The sequence below is a fragment of the Aplysia californica genome, unplaced genomic scaffold (genome assembly GCF_000002075.1).
Source record: "Aplysia californica isolate F4 #8 unplaced genomic scaffold, AplCal3.0 scaffold00254, whole genome shotgun sequence".
Lineage (NCBI taxonomy): Eukaryota > Metazoa > Mollusca > Gastropoda > Aplysiida > Aplysiidae > Aplysia > Aplysia californica.
In genome coordinates, this window is record NW_004797524.1 from 868331 (window position 1) to 887874 (window position 19544).

At 40.4% G+C, this 19544-nt stretch overlaps 2 protein-coding genes across 2 annotated transcripts in view; one reads left to right on the forward strand and one right to left on the reverse strand.

Moving 5' to 3' along the window:
• The window catches only part of LOC101856811 (sphingosine-1-phosphate lyase 1), a 31248-nt gene extending 29796 nt beyond the window's left edge, over window positions 1–1452 (reverse strand). The window contains exon 1 of the mRNA XM_005100645.3: window positions 1344–1452. Within this exon, the coding sequence (XP_005100702.2) occupies window positions 1344–1439 (96 nt within the window). The 5' untranslated portion in view covers window positions 1440–1452. The remainder of the gene's footprint in view (window positions 1–1343) is intronic.
• A 642-nt stretch (window positions 1453–2094) lies between these two features.
• The window catches only part of LOC101857030 (PH and SEC7 domain-containing protein 3), a 34135-nt gene continuing 16685 nt past the window's right edge, over window positions 2095–19544 (forward strand). Inside the window, exons 1-9 of the mRNA XM_005100646.3 lie at window positions 2095–2195; window positions 7729–9557; window positions 10277–10470; window positions 12331–12389; window positions 13440–13573; window positions 14788–14893; window positions 15879–15960; window positions 16239–16467; window positions 18973–19117. Of these exons, the coding sequence (XP_005100703.1) occupies window positions 7771–9557; window positions 10277–10470; window positions 12331–12389; window positions 13440–13573; window positions 14788–14893; window positions 15879–15960; window positions 16239–16467; window positions 18973–19117 (2736 nt within the window). The 5' untranslated portion in view covers window positions 2095–2195; window positions 7729–7770. The remainder of the gene's footprint in view (window positions 2196–7728; window positions 9558–10276; window positions 10471–12330; window positions 12390–13439; window positions 13574–14787; window positions 14894–15878; window positions 15961–16238; window positions 16468–18972; window positions 19118–19544) is intronic.

Here is a 19544-nt window from a genome sequence, read left to right on the forward strand (position 1 = left end):
CCCCCCCCCAGGAGGGCGGAATAATGACCAGGTTATTGGCATGGGGGGGAAGGCGCTGAATAATATGAACCGTCAATCCTTGGCCTTCTTACATGGTAGTGTCAATTGCCACCGAGTGACGCGGTGGCAATTGACAAAAATTGACTTTTTGTCAATTGCCACCGAGTAAATTGGAGCTCTTTTGCGTTTGTGGGTAGATCTAGCTTATTGAGCTCGAGTGCTCAGTGTTGTGCGTTCGCCTCTGTGTGTGTGTGTGTGTGTGTGTGTCTTTTCCTGACCCCCGTCCCCCAATTTATGTTCCCCGATATAACGTGAATTTCTGCTTGAGTTTGTGTGCGTTTGTGACCTTCTAGGCCTACTTCTAGAATTGCCTGTGTTGGTTCTACACCAAAGTGTAGGCTAAGGCTAGCCTAGATCTAGATACGTCTCATTAAAAACACACCAAGTTGGTACTGTAGCTCTAGACTAGATGCTCGTCCAACGAAATAAGTTGAGAACAAATTGACCCATTGGACACACATTATGTATTATAATGCTAAAGATAGAGAATCAATCTAGCGTTGTTTTCAGACTTGACACTGCTTCACTCGGTGGCAATTGACAAAAAGTCAATTTGGGAAGATTGAAGAATACCGGACCACTCATAGATAGATAGCTATACATTATCGCGCGAGAATGTGGGGTGGGTGGGGCGGGTGGAGGAGGGTGAGGGGATTTCAGGGGGGTCTCCCCCCCCTGACAAAATTTTATGAATAGATCTACGGGTCCGAGATTCTCCATTGAGAGATAAAAACTGGGGAAAATCATGAATTCCTAAGGTTGAGACATAGGCAAAGTCAGTCCGCTGGTCCGGTATTCTTCAATCTTACCAATACCGTCAATTTTTGTCAATTGCCACCGCATCACTCAGTGGCAATTGACTCTACCTTGTTATATAAAAACAGGTAAAAAAAAGTCGACAATGAAAAAGCAAACTAGACACGGTCACGGATGAACACAGGGGATTTGGCATTAGATCTAGATAGTTAAGATAGCCGTCATTGTATCATTGTATCAATATTACAGTATTTCTGACATTATCAAACACTACACCACCACAAGTAGATTGAGTTCGGAGTCCACCAGCCTATTATTAGTATTAGATCTATATTTTTATCATGATGATTTCAGTTTCAATTTCAGCAGCCTTTCCAGCAGAGAAGTTTGGAGATTCGTACTTTCCATAAAAGTAATTATTTGTGGAGAGTGGAGACTATTCAAACGAGAATAAAAAATGTCTCATTACACGTGAGTGGATATATGTCAGAACCTTGAATTTAAAAAATTTAAAGAAAACACAGTACCAGTATGTACTCCTTCGCTGCCTGTGCCATTGTTTCCTTCCACTTCTTGACTGCTTGCTTGTGTGTATTGTGTATATTGTGTGTTGCAGTAGTCATATGGCCCAAATCTCGTGACCCAATTTTGACTAAAAGAAGGTCATAGTCACTATTGCCAATTTGGCTACACAAATCCTTCATTTTTTTTCCGAGAACGCAACACTTTTTTTGGTTGGTGATTTTTTTTTTTTTTTTTTTTTTTTTTGGTTGCAAACAAAGCTGTACCAATCATATGGAAGTTTATTCTCTCAGTTGGCTTCATTAGGCTATCATTTTACAGTGATGCGTGAAACGTAAATTTAATATTCTCTCATTCAAAATAAGTTTGTAAATTCGTCGACGAATACAAACTCATAACATTTGTTTATTTACCTACTGAAATAGAAATTGTAATAAAAAAACCTGACAGGATGGATATTTTGAGCTTTGTGTAGCTTTATAAGATGTTTATATTGAAAAAAAGGTACTGTATTTTGAGAACAATATTTATTGTATGATCTTTTGTTCCATTTTGTATTACACAATGAAGCTCATTTGTAGATAATTGGGGTACTAATACACTATTACATACTCTTTTGTTTATATACATAATATTCATTTGAATTTTACAAACTTATTTTGAATGAGAGAATATTAAATTTGATTTTGTAAGCATTACAAAAGTTTGTCTGAATACGGCACACAAATCTGTCCGAGGTCACATGATTTCAACGAGAATTTCCGTGACTCTATCATGGCGGAAGTCGGCGAAATGGTATACAAGAATGAAAGACGGAACGACACTTACGTGAATTTCTTACAGCTTCGTTACTAGAGGTAAAAACATTCCGGCATCCTAGCAGTATCTTCTCGTTATTCGAAGACATGGTGTTTCTTCCCATTTTCTTATTGTCATCTGTAGCTTTGAGTTAATCGTACTTTTTTCGGTATTTGAGAGAAGGAAATGCATCGAGTCGAGATCGACAACATTGTTACTGGTACTGGCTAACAACAGTTTTTTTTTTCCCAAGGCGTAACCGCATTTTCTAATATTTCTAGATAGATGATAAAGATTCAGTATCGAATGCAGTCAAACCATTATAGTGACAATGCAAGTCTACCATCGTCTGGATCCCTCTGCATTTGTTTAGGTCTAGTCACAGAAAGACTAGACTAAAATTGATAGAAGTAGAAGGCTCTCCTTCAACTTCTGCCTTCTAAATCTAGATTCTACTTCAAGTTTCAAGACTTCATGACTTCAACTAACTCAACTGACTGCAACTTGATCTCAATTCTCATCATCACTCGCTTTCTCTTCAGTCTTTACTCAGAGTCAATGTCTTAGTCTTCATCACTGCTGTCATTATTGCTTCTTGAAGTTGCAGTCAGTGCCATCTACTAGAATCTACTTTAAACTTGAACCATACGGTCATACCTGATATCTAGATCTAGATTCTAGATCAGATCTAGACCTATATCTAGATTTAGATCAAAGGAGCCATTCATAATGGCCACCTCTATTCTCACCCGGAGTGAGAATAGTGCAGGCGAGTCTTGTGGCTATTCTCACCCGGTGCGCGTTCACCAAATTTTGCGTTCACCCTAAACCACAGAATTCTACACTGTGATATCAGAAAAATTGTAGAATTCTGTGCCGTGAACAAACGTTCCATTACAACTGTAGCCTACTAAAAGCGTACAATTTTGTCTGTGGGCAGTGGAGAGAGAGGAAGAGAGAGAGGAGTAGCGCGAGAATTTCCGGGCAAAGCAAAATGGCGACCCGCGTAGTTCGGCTCGATTCGAAAAGTTAAATAGCCGTAGCATCTTTGTAAACAACCAAATTAATTTACTTTTGTGTTTTAACATCATTTTTTAACTTTGTTTTGGTCAATTTGATCGTCCACACCGATAGACAGTATTCAGAAAGAGACAGAGAGAGAGAGAAGAAGGGAGGAGTTGATCTTGCGAGAACTTCCGGGCGGGTGAGAATAGCTACCTTCATTCATAATATGATAATTCCGAGTCAAGACCAAGGTTCCACTTAATTCCAGCCTTCACTTCTAAACTTCATCAAAGACTACTCTTACTTTTTTGTGATTACATTGTAACGCAATCGATGCTCTTTGGGGGTTTTTTTCCTTAACACCCTGTGCTAACAACTCCAGTTTGTGCTAACTACCTTCAACACCTTCCCCTCCAAAATCCCATGGCAGTTGATATTCCCCCTCTTAAACTACTTCCTTTATTTATTTCTACTGCCCTGCCTAAGCTGCATTGTGCATATTGCTTTAAGATTGTCTGTCAAAATGCAAAAGGCCATTGCTTGATATTCCCAAAAAGTTGTGAACATGATAGACTTTTTCATTTACTTACTTTTTCTTACATTATTGTGATATGATTACGCAATGCTTTTTTTTAACACCCTATAACAACTGCAATTGGTGCTGCCTTTTGACATTAAAGCTATGGCTTCACTTTTCGCACAATCGTGTGGCTTTTAGTTTGTGTGACTCATAAAAGCCTCAGCAGCTTCCTGGCCTGGGGTTATCAGGGGCCACCTCTGTGAGAATAGCGCAGGTGAGTCTTTTGGCTATTCTCACCCGGTGTCCGTTCACTGTTATAGCCTAGATCTAGGCCAACCAATTTTGCGTTCACCCTGAACCACAGAATTCTACACTGTGATAACAGAAAAATTGCAGAATTCTGTGCCGTGAACAAACGTTCCATTACTATTGTTAGCCTACTAAAAGCGTACAATTTTGTCTGTGGGCAGTGGAGAGAGAGAGCAGGGGGGGAGAGAGAGAGAGGAGTAGCGCGAGAACTTCCGGGCAAAACAAAATGGCTACCCGCGTAGTTCGGCTCGATTCAAAAAGTGAAATAGCCGTAGCATCTTTGTAGACGACCAAATTAATTTACCTTTTTGTGTTTTAACATCATTTTTTTTACTTTGTTTTGATCAATTTGTTGATCGTCCACACCGATAGACAGTATTCAGAAAGAGACAGAGAGAGAGAAGAGGGGAGGAGTAGATCTTGCGAGAACTTCCGGACAAAACAAAATGGCGACCCCCGTAGTTCGGCTCGATTCGAAAAGTGAAATAGCCATAGCATCTTTGAAGACGATCAAATTAGCTTACTTTTGTGCTATAACGTAATCTTTTCTTTGCCTTTATCCATTTGATTAGGAAAAACAGGTCTTGTTTCACACCGGGTGAGAATAGCCTACGGTGGCAAGTCTCACCCGGGGTGAGAGGTCGATCGTATTTCTATTCTCACCCCGGGTGAGAATAGCCACTTCCGTTACCAGGCTCATTTTTTAATTATTTTTTTGGGTCAAACCACTAAGTATATATGGACATAATTGTTTCACGATTTATCTTGCTTTGGAGCAGTCATTGTTTAAGTTGGTGTGTAAGGAAACTGTTTGCCCAATCTTTCATGGTTTAGTAAGAGGGTTTAAAAAAAAATAAAACAAGATAAATAAACGTCAAGCTACAGCGAACACCTAGCGCACCTCTGTGATTGGCCCAAATATAGTATAGATGACGTATTTCCGCCATCTATATTTTTTGTCTAATGGGGTCCCCCCCAAGACTCTTGGGTTTCCCTCGCTTGTAACTTGACTAGATCTCGCCGTGTTTGTTTTTTTGTTATTAATTTGTGTTATCTTTTATGCAATCTCAGCAATTCTATTTCCATGAATTTACCTTCTCCTCAAAGCTGTACACACATGTGCGCGCACACACAGCCTCAGTAGTTGGCAATGAAACCTAGTGATTGCATGCAAGACAGCAGAGCGGGCCCACCACGGTGAGATCTAGTATTATCTAGTCAATTGGCGAGGGAAGCCCCGGAAGACGACAAAAATAGATCGCGGAAATATGTATCTATATTTGGGTCAATCACAGAGGTGTGCTAGGTGCTCGCTGTTGCTTCATGTGAAAAATAATGTATTTAAAATCTGCGGAAAAGGTATTTTCAAAGTCAAGACCAAATGGACAAATAATGCAATTTCTTTATCACATGTGAAACCACAAATCTGTTTAGTTCATTGCAGCTTAATCATTGACCCTTTTGTTACCTGGTGATATAGTATGTGGTACATTAGGAAAATTAAACATTTTTAGCTTTGGGGTGTACCATGGACATCACAGAAGTTGACAAAATTTGCTGTTCCTAGTTGCCTTTATATGACGTTACATGTGCATCTCACTAATCATCTGGCTCTTAATTTTTTCTGTACTGAGATTTAGCCAACAAGCACTTTTTTAATAATGGATTTGTATGCAGGAGTAAAAAATGCGCATATAATTTTACTATTACCGTATTGGTTCACTGCTAGGCTTACAAGCGATCAATAAACAATAGTCCAGTCTTGCAGGTGATCTGTGCTCTCTCTAAACATTAACACCAGAATGACTTTTGCATACAATTTCACTTTTTGACCTAGATTTGCTAGCTTTTCAAAATTTTGAGTATGATAGGGAATATAAGGAATAAAGAAAGTGACACTATTGAAGACCTAGGGTTCGAAATATTTCAGAAGGGGACTATATCTCGACCCTGAGTCCATCAACACTGAGACTTGAGACTGATGTCCTAGCTAAAGAGTTTAGATGAAAATCAGTGCTAACTGTAGGGAGACACTCCCAGTGGTTACAATGGAGTCAATGAAGAATGGTACCAGAATTTGGTCTGAAAATGAGTCTACATGGTCTCTTCAAAAGGCATGAAAGAGATAGGGAGAGAAAGAAAGGAACACAAGTGAGCTGACTTCAGTATTGCATCATTGATTTAATTGGACAAGGAAATTAACAACCACAAGTTTGAATTTAGCTCATTAGATCAGAGTATTGCAGGCAATCACTAGTCAAGTGACTACTGACTAGTTTTGAGGAGGGGGGGGGGGGGTTAAGCTCTGGCTTAATGTCCCAATAATATCTATGAATTATTAATAATCGTATTCCAGATTCGTATTTCGGGAGGGAGGGGGGCTTTGGCTTTAAATAGAGATAATCGTTGTCATTGTTTTACACTCTGCTTAGGCTTTTTTGGCTATTTTTTTCCAGCAGAATTTTGCAACCCTCATCTTACGGGCACATCCATCTTTTGCATCTATTATATAATATTTTGCAGCTTGGAAACACATGTGTCACTTTTCCCATAAAACTACAACAGCTACAGAGTGGAAAGTCGGCAAGTACCTGCAAAAAGACCCTTTATAGAACAAGCAGACGGCAGGAGATTTTGAAAACACTATGTGAAAACTTATTTAACTGTTCATATGACTATATGGCAACAAAATGCATGCTTTAGATAAGCAGACAAATCATTCATGAGATTTCGAAATTAATTTTTGTTTTATGTAATTGATGGGTTTTGATAATTTGAACATAAAAAATTGGGTTATTTTAAAATTATTTCTATAACAGGGCAATATGTCTCACAAAAGTCTAATTAGAACAGTATGCAATTTGCACATTGAGTGATTTTCAGTTATAGTGCTTGATACAAGTCTTTTTTTTTTAATTGTTGTTATTTTTACTGATAACGACGAGTATAGGCCTACCTTGTTTGATTTTTCATTCTTTTATCAGTTTTGGGAAGGAATGCATAGTGCTGAGTGGTTTACTCAAGACCGTTCTCTTTTTTTGCTTGCTTTACTTTGAAAAGAAAACAAGAAGTTTCTTCTCTCTAAGGACAAACTCAGGCTCTATTTTCTGAAATTCCATGAGCAGTATTCAGTTTGTTTCTTCACTTAGCCCCAGTGATGGCCAGATTGTCTTTCACTTTTACTAAACTTTCTGCAAGCCTGAGGTCAGTAAATAAATTGTCATAAGTGAGATCTACATCCCTTAGAGTTCTACTCCCCTTGAATTCAACAGCAAATTTAGTGACTGTATTGAGACTCACTCCAGTCTTCTTTTCAGCGTCGGGTCTGGGGCTTTTTGATTCTGTCCAAATAAAGCATGCCTCCAAGTTGATAAGTTGTTGATGTACCAGAAATCTGTGTGCTGTTCATGTTTTTGTCAGGCTTGCTGGACATAGCTCCATCTTTGTCCAACTCTTTAGACCCACAGGCATCATGGATATGCATGTAAGATTACAATTGCCCATGAAAAGTCTTCTGGTTTATTTTTGCCACCCATGAGCTGTACTCAGAAAGCTATATATAATATATCACTGTTTCATTATCATCTTAACCATATACGCATGGTTACTTGTTGTAATCAAATAGTAATGCATGACTGTTTCATTGTCACCTTAACTATATATAAACGCATGGTTACCTGTTGCAATCAAACAGTTGTGCATGACTGTTTCATTATCATCATAATTATTTATGAAGTTTCTCCTTGTTTCTGTTTCAGGTTCTAGTGCTCACAGATGTTCCTTTCCGGGGTCAGTAGAAAATGGCAGATAGGGCCAGCCAGGGTCTGTCTCGAATCCCTGTGCCTATGAAAACTCCTCCTCCTCCAGAGAGAGAACATATGAGAGAAGTCTATGTAAGGGACGTTGTCGATGGACCAAACAACCCTCCTAAGCAGCAGCAGCATCAGTCAGTTGGCGACCATAACAATGAAAATGGAAGCGTGTGTCCAAATAAAACAGTTCATTCCCCAGCCACTCCTAAGAAAGGGAAAGGCTTTGAAACGTACCTCATGACAGGAGAAATGATCATTAGGACCAATACAAACCCGGTTGTGTGCGAGAAAACAGGTGCAGATCAGAAAGACGATATTCTCTCTAAGACAGCAAAAGAAAGTCAGATACCAAAACTAGATCACGGGGATCGGAAGAATACGCCTCATCGAACTAAAGTCCATAAAACTCAGCCAAGTCATAGTGTTATAACCTCACCCAAAATATCATCGAAAATACCGGGGCCAATAAAAAGTCCGCAGCAAAATCATCAGACAGGGTCACCACGCTTTCCTCGTCCTGTACGTGACGGAGAAATGGCAGCCACGGTGAATGACTCTGCAGGTTTCCCCATCATCCAAGCACCTGTTGCGGAAATGGAGGAGCTGTCCGACCTGTCTCAGTCATCCTGCTCGGAGAGTGAGATGGGTCTTGGGAACGATCCAGCATCTTCATCGCCGAAGAGTCTTCCGACCAAAAACCAGGCGGCGGAGAAATTAGCAACTCCTGGGCCTAGTTCAAGTGCATCCAGATTAGAAGAGGCTGTGGAGACGCTGGACATGCTCCAAGCCACGTTGCCCGGGTGCCAATTCGAAGGTCTGTCTGATACTTCGGCATCCTTTCCAGAGCCTCTCAGCTCAGGGGACAGCGGGTTTGTTCACGACGGCCATGCCTCTGATCCGGACTTGCCAGATCGGGGCACTATGGCCAGTTTTGAAAAGTGTTTTTCGGAAAGGGAAGGTTTCATGTCTGACGAAACATTGACCGAACGAGAAGACGCATCTGACAGCTGCAGCACCAACACTTGCTCCAGTGGGCAGGGAACGTCTCACAGTCAGACCATTGTTGCCAGTAGTAGTGGTGAAAAATTCATGTTGGACGGAGGCGATCGACCTCTGGTACGTACCAGCAAGTCTCATGAGAACTACTTGCAAGCCGTTACTGGCATCGCCGTTGTAAATATTGACATTGAAGATAATTTGGCGTACTCCTTGGACACGCTTACCTACCACGACAGCTCCGATTCTTCTTTGGACAAAGTTTCCCAAGAACCAGTGCAGGTTTCAAGAAGCTTGCATAACTCTCCTGAGAAAAAGTCTGAAAAGGCCACAAATGGGGAAAGAGAATTCATGCCAGGCTTCATTAGTTTAGAAGATTCAAAGCAAATTAAGTTAAAACTCAACAAACAAAGAGAAGAACAGATGGACACTTTGGATGAAAGCTCCACAGAGGACAATACAAAGGGGGAGGAAACAAACAATTCTAGCAATTGCTACCCAAATTTCCAGGGCTCTTCCATTAATTCACAAAGGCACCACTCATTGAACAATGAATCTGAAGACAGTTTTGATGAAAGCAGATCATACGATGGCATGCTAGTCAATGCTCGAGGTGAATCTTTGCAGCTAAGTGTGTTAAGTGATGACTCTGATGCTGAAAGCCTGTATCATCAGCCCAGCAAAGCTGTTGACAGACCGAGTGCTGAGCGGCTTGCCAAGAGACTTTACAATCTTGAGGGATTCCGGAAGTCTGATGTGTCACGGCATTTATGTAAAAAGTGAGTAAAAGTGTCATTTTGTCTTTTACATGTCTGCAGTCTGTTTTTTTAGTTAGAGATTTTTTTCAGTGAACAGTTCCTTAAAATTCCTTCTATTATTCTTTTATTGTGTTTGTTGAGGACCAGTATCGAGGACACACCTTTTCATGTAATTGTGTATTGATCTGCTTTTCACCTCTTGATCTCTTTAGCATCTAATTAACCCTGTCCGTATGTCATGTTTTTACTATCGTATCCATATGACGTGGGGAACTCTGTGCCACCACTTTCAAAGAGGAAATTTACTAGTTTTTCCAATCCGTGCGCTTTGCATAGCAGTCTGTCAAAATGATTTTTTGAGAAATACTGAGTTTCAAAGAGATCTTCGTACTAAAAGTATTTTAAAATGTGAAGAATACAACCCCGGGAGTACAAAATGACCCCAGGAAGTACGGACAGGGTTAAGTCAGTGGAGAGTTTGTGAACCAGTTACACTGTTTTGGTGTAAAATGTTGTTTCATTTATTTATTTTTTAAAATTTTTTATTCTTGTCTTTGTTTTGTTTTCAAATATTAATTGCTTCTAAAATATTTTGTTCTTCCTAATTTTAATGTTATTTTGGGAGGAGAGTCAATTGGTGATGTAAGGCCATGTCTGCATACCCAGTTCTTGTTTGAATCAATTCCCTTACCTCTCTGCATAGTTTTGAAGTGTTCTGCTCCCCCCTTTTTTTTTTTCAGAAATGATTTTAGTAACCTGGTGGCAGAGGAGTATCTCAAGTTCTTTTACTTCCAAGACGACACTCTGGATGTTGCGCTTCGAAAGTTTCTCTCTCAGTTTTCATTGTTTGGAGAAACGCAGGAGCGGGAGAGGGTCCTCGCCCACTTTTCACAGAGGTTTATGGAGTGCAACCCGGGATCTTTCAATTCAGAGGGTGAACTGTTTATAATATGTTTGTGTGTTAAACCCCATCAATGCTCAGGTGTTTCCATATACATTTGTACCGACTTGTAAGATGTTTCAATTGCTATGTACAATTGATTATTCATAGTCCTGCTGTTACTTTCTAAACAAGCTTCGTCCGAGTTCTGGTTAGTCTGGCCTGTCAGTAACAGTTTCAATCATCTGTTCGCATCACATGGCATGACTGCGGCATATGAGTTTCGCGTGTCGAGGACTATCCGTTAATGGGATTAACTTAAGTTCATGTACACTGGTTTAAGTGTCTTTCCGGACTTATTGGTGAGGGGGAGGGGGTGTTAGACACGTTGACTAGGAGTGCTTGACATGAGTGATGCTTTATGATTTTTTAAACAAATTATAACACACGTGCGCGCATGCGTGCTCACACACAGGGTGTATATATATGGATATATTTTTATGGAAAGTTTTTAGTCAGCTTGGCAGGCATATTGGTGATTTCCCGTTGAACCCGATTTTTCCCCCTGAGATCCTGATTTTTAGATATCATAGAGTGGCACATCTGATGTCCATGTTCTAGACCATGCTCTGTGAGTTTTACAACTATTATTACCCCCAGAAGATCCTAGAACACTCAGAAACATTCTCAGCTTCCTGGGAAGCAGGAGTATCTGTGTACGTCTACACAGCAGTGAAGAGATTTAACTCTTCATATTATCTTTTTTTCACTTCACAATAGGGATTGTGCTTGGATGAAGGGTTCCAATGGTATTTCTATTATTATCTCTCTTCTCTCCCCCCCCCCCCTCCATGTAATGTGTTCAACCATATACTTGAAATCAAATGACTGGTCATGCATGTTCATTGTGGCAGTTGATGTTTATGAGCATTTGGCTTGGTAAAATGAATATTGATTTCCTTCTGCATGTAGGTGCCATGGCAAAGAGACTAGCCATCTCCTATGCCCAGCTTTATAGGATTAGGAGATTCATTGTTATGATGATGGATGCTTTATTTTGGTTTGCTCAATAAGCTCTTTCTCTGTATTTGTGTGTGTGACTAAAATTATAGTCTGTTCACATCAAAATTGAACAAATGTGAAAACAGCCAGCTTGTTTTCCGTGTGTTCATATGAGCTAATGTAATTTCAAGAGCAGTAAAAATCTTACTAAAATGGACTGACAACTATTGTGTTGGGAGTAAGCACTTTGCTGTTGCACACAAAAGATGTTTTATTCCTGCATAGGGAAGTTTTTATCGAATAGATAGTTCTGTCGGTGTGCTGGGGCATTGTCTCCCCCTCAGCCTGGGTTGGCCCTTACAGAGGGGGGTCAAAGCAGCCACCTGCTAAATTATCAAAATTGTGTCAATGAGGGCATAAAACATCCACTAGAATCTAGTAAATTTTTTGAATATGTTGTTGTTGTCATGCTGACTCAATAAAAACGCAAGAGCATAGAAAATGCTGTGTTCCACATCCTCTAAGCTAATGAGACTATAAATAGTCCACTCATCTCTGTCCCTGAACTTTACAACATCAATTTTACGAAAGCAGCAAAGATGATCATTGCTGACACCAAACACCTATTGAATTCAGAATATCAGACATCTTTTAATTAGTTCAAAACATTTTATTTTTTAAAAGAACTGGAATTAGTAGTTATTAAAAAGTAATTCATACTGTCACCAGTACGAGCTATTAGAATAATATTATTTTCTGATTCCATCTAGTGACTATTTGTGTGTGTGTGTGTGTGCTGTGGAGTACATGTGCATATATATATACATGATATATTATATTTACCACACAGCAACTAATTTCTTTTTGTGGTGATCAATAAATTGTTATCCTATCTTATCTTTTCTGTTCCAGATGCTTGCCACACTCTGACATGTGCAATAATGTTACTCCACTCAGACCTACATTCAAGGGTATGTCCTCAGTCTTGAGACCTATGGTTTTTTAAATGGTATGGTTTTAACGCCCCTGTCAACACTTAGTTTTTTTAAGAGGCGGATACTTGTTTAAGACGTGCCCAATCTCTTAATTCAGTGTTGGAGGAAAAAACAGAATGTCCAGTGCTTTTGATTGCTTCTCATGGTTTGTTTTTGTAAAGTGTTTTACGGCGCTCGCAACTGCATTAGGTCGTATGAGCGCGCGGGACACACCTAATATTTTCAGTTGGTAGGAAATTTTGAATTTTTCCCTGGTGGCTGGCCGAAGCCTACTCTTATCGATTTTACCACCAAGGGATCTTTAACGTGTGCAACTTGCACACGGGTCCTCCGAGATTTTCCGCCCTTGTCCGGGAAGGCTAGGTGTAGATCTTTCCTACGAGAAGATCAGGAGTGTGGCTGAAAGACAGCAGTTAGAAGAAGCGAAGGAGTAGCAGTAGAAAGGCTTCAGAAAGAATCAGGAGCCCAGAGGAAGGGGCAAAGGAGGTGAAGGGGTGGGGGCAGAAAGAGGAGATGAAAGCAGACGACAGAACATTGCTAGAGAGCAGGAAATGAGGTGAAAGGAGACAAATTAAGAGAAGAAAACTTTTCGGTCGCTACCCGGATTCGAACCCGGGACCTTTGAATGAGAGGCCAACACCTTAACCTCTAGGCCACAAGAGCCCCCTCTCTCATGGTTTGAGTGATAAAAATAATATAATGGAAATTGACACCAATGGCTTCAGTCAGCCACATTCTCACTTTGGAACGTCATTTATGCTCTCTTTCCCCTCTCTCTCTCTCTTTTCTCTCTCTTTCTTTCTCTTTCTCTCTCTTATGCAGTTGCGAGCGCCGTAAAACCTTACTAAAGCTATCTCTCCTCTCTCCCCCCCCCCCCCCCCCCCCCCCCCCAGCACATTCTAAATACGCCCTTCTTATTCTTTTCCTCTTTTTTTTTCTATGCAAGCAATAAGTGATGTGATGGCAGTTTGGAATAAGCACATAGTTTCAGCGTTGAACTCATATTGCAAATCTTCAATTTTGCAGAATGTTCGTCGAAGAATGACTTGCCAGGAATTTATCGAAAACCTGTCAGGACTCAACGATGGTGAAAACTTCCCAAAAGAAGTGCTCAAGGCTATTTACCAAGCAATCAAGACTGGTACTATAGAATGGGCAGTGTAAGTGTTTTAGGGTTTCATTTTACGGATCAGATCTGAGAAAAGTGTGCCTTTTTGCTGTTGGTTTATATTTGTGGGTTTATTGCTAACAAGACTACTTCTTTGTTTTTTACTTTAGTTGGGCTGAGAGACTTTTGAGCAGTATTTTGTGTAGTTGTTCACAATTTTAGCCATGATTTTTTTTTGACTTTATAAAACTGTTGATACTGTTCTAGTGGTTGTGCTTAAATACTAGTTACAATGAAATAGGGCAAAAAGTTTTCTCACCCCCCGGGGGCGATGCCACTGACTGAAGTGTCTTTAGGCCATTCCCAAGGGGGGGGGGGCATTTCTCGTTCTAATGCACAGTAGAATTGTAAATGGGCTGATCCAACCATGTCATGCTCATAACTGTGCCTGAATTACAACAGGGAACTGCTGCTTTTTCTTTCCTAATCCTTACTATCGTCATTTTCCTCTACTTCTTTTGTATGTTGTCACACTCTTGTGACCCTCTATTTCCTGGGTGCCTTGATAGTCGAAACAGACTTTGTGCTGTTGAAGCTAGACAGGTGAGCAGAGTAAGTCTGATTCCCTGTAAAGACCTCTCTGTTGACATCCACCCCTTGGCGCTCACATGACCTTATGCAGTTGTGAGCGCCGTAAAACCCTCTACTAAAACTAAACTTTAAAAGTTTGCAGTAATTGCAATCTGCATAAAAAATGTGTTGTTTTCTATGCCCCTGAATTTTTTATGGTCTTTTCAAGTTCAAGTGAGCTTTCTTCTCCTCCTAGGGCAGTGTTACTGACTGAAGTGTCTTTATACCATTCCCAAAGGGGAGATATTAACATGCTCTTATGCACAGCAGAATTGTAAATGGGCTGATTTATCAATGTCATGCTTATACTGTGCCGGAACAACATAGAGGGAACTGCTGCTTTTCCTTTCCTCATCTTTACTATCGTCATTTTTTTCTCTACTTCTATTGTACGTTTGTCACTCTCTTGTGAACTGCTATTTCCGGGATGCCTTAATAGTCGAAGCAGACTTTGTGCTGTTGAGGCTAGAAAGGTGAGCCGAGTAAGCCTGATTCTCCGTTTGGACTTCTCTGTTGACATCCACTCCTTGGCGCTCATATGACCCTATGCAGTTGCAAGTGCCATAAAACCTTACTAAAACAAATACAAGTGAGCTTTCTTGTGTTGCTGGATTTAGTGTGTTATATCCGTTTCAGTGATGAGGACATGCCAGAAATGGACAGCCAGGGTCAAGGACAGGACCAGGCAGTACCTCCACAGTCACCAGGGCCACAGGCTTTAGGGAGCAATCCCTTCCTTGAGGTGATTTACCTTAGTCAGCTTCGATAAATTAAAATCTATAATTTTAGTGACACCGATATTTGCGTCACTTTTTAGTAGAAGCTCCACACTATTCGGACCTGAAAATTTTAACGAAGGTAGCATTCATTTTATTTCTAAGATTTTGGCGAAACCAGATTTTTTAAATTTAGAACTTAAAAGTTTGTAGATGTATTTTATGGCTGTGCATCGTGGTAAAATACTCCAGAATTGAGCTATTGGTTTCCTGTTCCTCTTATGAAAAATGTAAGCGCCGGCTGTTAAATAGAGATTAAAAGCTGCATGTATAAAAGCAAATAAGAATGTCCTTAGGATACTCGGCGTATTGCTGATGTTATGTCTGACTTTTTTCTGTCACTGTGTTGTTATTTATTTAAATGTTGTAGAGTTCGCACGGTGCAGACATTGACAGGGTTAATACAATTAGCTTGGAAAAAAAAATAGTTTAAAGCCATTATTTTTGGACAACTTTTCAACTTGGTCTTGCCTTATTATGGGATTTTTTTTCTATTTTGTAATAGGCGCTTCAGATCTTCTGTCCCGTGGATACACTTCTATTTTCAATTGTAAAGAAAGTACTGTCGAGCACAGATAACACGGAAAACTGTAAATTGTGCAGAGTTTGTACAATTTGCCATTCCCCGCCTCCAACTGCCATCTCTTTAATTTATTGTTATCGGTTAACCTGTGTTATGGATGTGTCAAACACAGTTGTCAATCCACAACTTGTGTGAGTTTTCTGTACTGGACTGTAGAAGCAACTGCTTATGCTGGTTTTCTCTGTATAGAGAGTTATTACTGCTTTGTAATTCCAAGAGGAGTAAGTGATTCAAGTTATTTGAGTAGAATACTCAGAAATAAAATGGAATAATTAAGTCAAACTAGTTTAGAAAGTAGTTACCATAAGTGGTGCATGCTAGTAACCTGGCTGTGTTTAGGACTGTACATGACCATCTTATGTTTGCAGGTGCCAGATCCTAGCAAAGCCACAGAATACAAGAAAGGTTATGTGATGCGTAAATGTTGCATGGAACCGGAGAAGAGGAAAAGTAAGTACACCAGCTATTCGAATTTTCTATAGGGTCTCTGCTTTGATAGTAAAACTGGCACAAACTTTATGTTGATTCATGTATTAGCAGATAGTTATGCCATAAGGGGAGATGGTTCGGTGTGACTTTTATACCATGAATCAGACTGAAGATTTTCCAAGGCATTTTTGAACAGTTTTACTTTTCAAATATATTCCTTTAGAAAGTGTTATGTTCTTACAGTAGTTAGGTATTATATTTCAGTACAGTCAGTTATTCTTTTTTCTATAAATTTCCAGCACCATTTGGCAAGCGTGGATGGAAAATGATGTATTCTGTGCTGCGGGATATGATTTTGTACCAATACAAAGACGAGCATCACTTCAGCAAAGGGCAGTTTGTGGAGAGCTCTCACAATGCAATCCGCATTCACCACTCCCTAGCAACAAAAGCAGCAGATTACGCAAAGAAACAGCACGTTTTTCGCCTTCAGACTGCGGACTGGGCAGAATTTCTTTTCCAGACAGGGTGAGTAGTTGATCATAGTTGCTCTTAGGGTTGAAACGGCTTCCTTCATTTTGTTGCTGAGTGCTGTTTGGTTTTTAAAATTTTAATTGAGCCTTTTTTTTCAGTTTTGGGTTGCACGCCTCCTTTCCCCCCCCCCCCCCCCGGTTTACATCATATTTTGAGGTGATTTGATTCCACAAAAGTTTGAAAAAATGTTTTAACTTGTTTATTTCTGGTGCACCAACCTGATCGTTAAAAAAAAGGAAATCACTTCTATGAGCTCCAGATCTTTTGGTGCTGCATTGGGTGGGGGTTGGGGGCAGAGGGATGGAAGGCGTCTCAGTAGAGTTGGGTCGGGCTCGCTAAATCAGCGTCCGCTTGTGAAGATCCGTCCGCTACTCGCTACACATCGGATGCAGAGACGACAGTTCCTTTAGTGAGCGTGCGGACGGAGAGACTGTGCATTCGAGTGGGCGGAGCGACTTCTTCCATTGCATGCTAAAATTACTCACTCTCCTTTCCTCCCCTCCCTGAAAAGAAAATCACCTTCCTGTCCCACATTGTAGCTAGGCGTTCGTGGCAGAAATTTCTCTACCACCACCACCCACCCCCTAAAATGTCCCTTGGGAATTGTTTAAACTTCATCTTGACGATAAATTAGAATGTACACAGTGTGACCCACACACAGGGTGAAAGGTTACTCACACACATAGTGCTATGTCACCAGCCTCTCTCACTTCCTGTGGCACCGCTAGTGGCTTGAAACACTAGGCCTAATTAACAAACTATAGATAGGCCTAACCTCCGGTCGAGTGTCTCGTCTGCTAGAGTTAGTCCGTTCACCCGCCCACTCAGTATATAAAATTGTGGAGCGGACCAAAAAACTAACTGACTTGAGGTTTGCAGTCCGCTCGCTCTTGTCTGGTGCTAGACTAGAGTTTGTCTGCTCACTGAGAGAATAAAATTGTGGAGCTGACAGAAAAAAGGAACTGTCTTGAGGCTCGCCGTCCTCCCGCATGGCCGTCCGTTATCCGCTCACTCTGACTGAGTCCGCAAGTAACGAACCCGTCCGTCCGCTCTCAGTCATCGATATTGAGTCCTACTGAGTTGTGAACGCGTCTTGATTACAGTGAACTCACTTTTTGTGATAACCTAGTGATATAGTTGAAACTTAAATGATATGAAAGATTGTTAGTTGCGTCTATCTTACTATTCCAAGTATGTGAATGTGAACATCTTTATCTGTAAAAAAAAAATGATTGTTTACTGATTCCGTCCATGATTTTTCCAGGCTCTGGACAGAATTATTTTTCCCTGTTTTCAGGTTTAGACCTGGGGTGCATCTATTTAATGCATTACTGTGAAGCTCTATTACTCTAATAGGTATTGTCATATACCAAACTGATGGGAATAAATAGAAGAATCTGTTTATATCAATAACAATGACCTATAATCTGTTTGTATTGCATTTTCCTTCAGACAAAAATGAATGAGAAAAAAAATTGCGCAACAGCTCTTCGAAAATTTCGACTTACGGCATTTTCTCAGCTCTACAAGTCCTTATAATCCATAGGAATCAACACAACATTGTAGCGATATCACCCTAGCACACATTTATGCAAGAATTTCACAAATTTAGTTGAATATCTTTCTTTGAAGGGCCTTTTTATTATACCAGGCTCCGTGTTGTTTACCCTTAGATCTAGCTTACATCGCGACAACAAAACAGCGATTTTTGCAAGAATTTCGCGGAGTTTCAATCGATATTGGCTCTCAGAGATTGAGGTCAGGTTTGTTTACAAGTTCTACTTCCTTTCGACAACTTAAAAAGTTGGAACTATGTTAAAAAGTGCACCTTTGTTTCGGATTTCGTTGAGCCGCTCACAGCGGTTGAATGGAGGCAGCGGAAAAACTCAGAGCCGCTGTCAGCGGCCGAATGGACGGAATCAGTTAAGGATGTGGTTTTGTGAACTTTGTTACTCCTTTTATAGAATGAATAAAATTTGTACCACCATACTTCAGTCAGGCGGCTCTCGTAGCCAAGAGGTTACAGTTTTGGCCTCTCATTCAAAGGTCCCAGGTTCGAATCTGGGAAGCTACCTCTAAAATTGTCTCCTTTCACCTCCTTTCCTGCTCTCTAGCAATGTTCTGTTGTCTGCTTTCGTCTCCACTCTCTGCCCCCTCCTCTTGGCTCCTGACTCTTTCTGCAGCCGTTCTACTTCTTACTGCTGTCTTTCAGCCACACCCCTGATCTTTTGGTAGGAAAGATCTACACCTAGCCTTCTCAGACAAGGGCGAAAAATCTCAGAGGTCCTGTGTGCAAGTTGCACATTTTTAAGATCCCTTGGTAAAATAAAAAATCGATAAGAGTAGGCTTCGGCGCCACCCGGGCAGAATTCAAAGTTCCCTACCTACTGAAAATTTTTGGTGTGTCCCGTGCACTCATATGACCTTATGCAGTTGCAAGTGCCATAAAAAAAAAGCCCAAAAACCCCCAAAAACTTCAGTTAAATTTTTGCTCCACAGGAATCCTAAAGAGCTCCAGGAGTGGGTGGACACTATCAATTTGGTAGCTGCTTCTCTCTCGGCCCCACCTCTGCCTGGGGCGGTTGGCTCAAGAGCAAAGTTCCAGAGACCTCTATTGCCGTCATCTTTTACCAAGTGTAATCTGGTGAGCAAAAATTGTGTTGATTTCGGGGGGGGGGGGGGGTTAGATTGGAAAGTCACATATGTTGAATAAGTTCTATTGTTAGTTGGGAAGTTGGGTTATGATTTGTGTGTCACAACAAAAAAAAGTAATCGAAAAACGGTTACTTTTTTCTATTTAAAAATGTATACTGTCTCGGAGTATAATGAGGGGATCTTTTATGGTTACTTTGTTATCAAGTGCCCCTAGTAATGTCGGCGATGAAAATGCCAAGCTACTTATGAATTGATGGTTTTAACTGATTGTTTCTTTTCTACTATAACTTTAAGAAATACAATCTTCACCAGCTGTTAGTTGGTAGGTATTTTGATATGCTGTGCTTTTTCTACTTTTTTGCAGTTTTGCTATTGTCATAATCTGTCTCTGACTTAATATGGGAAATATCACTTGT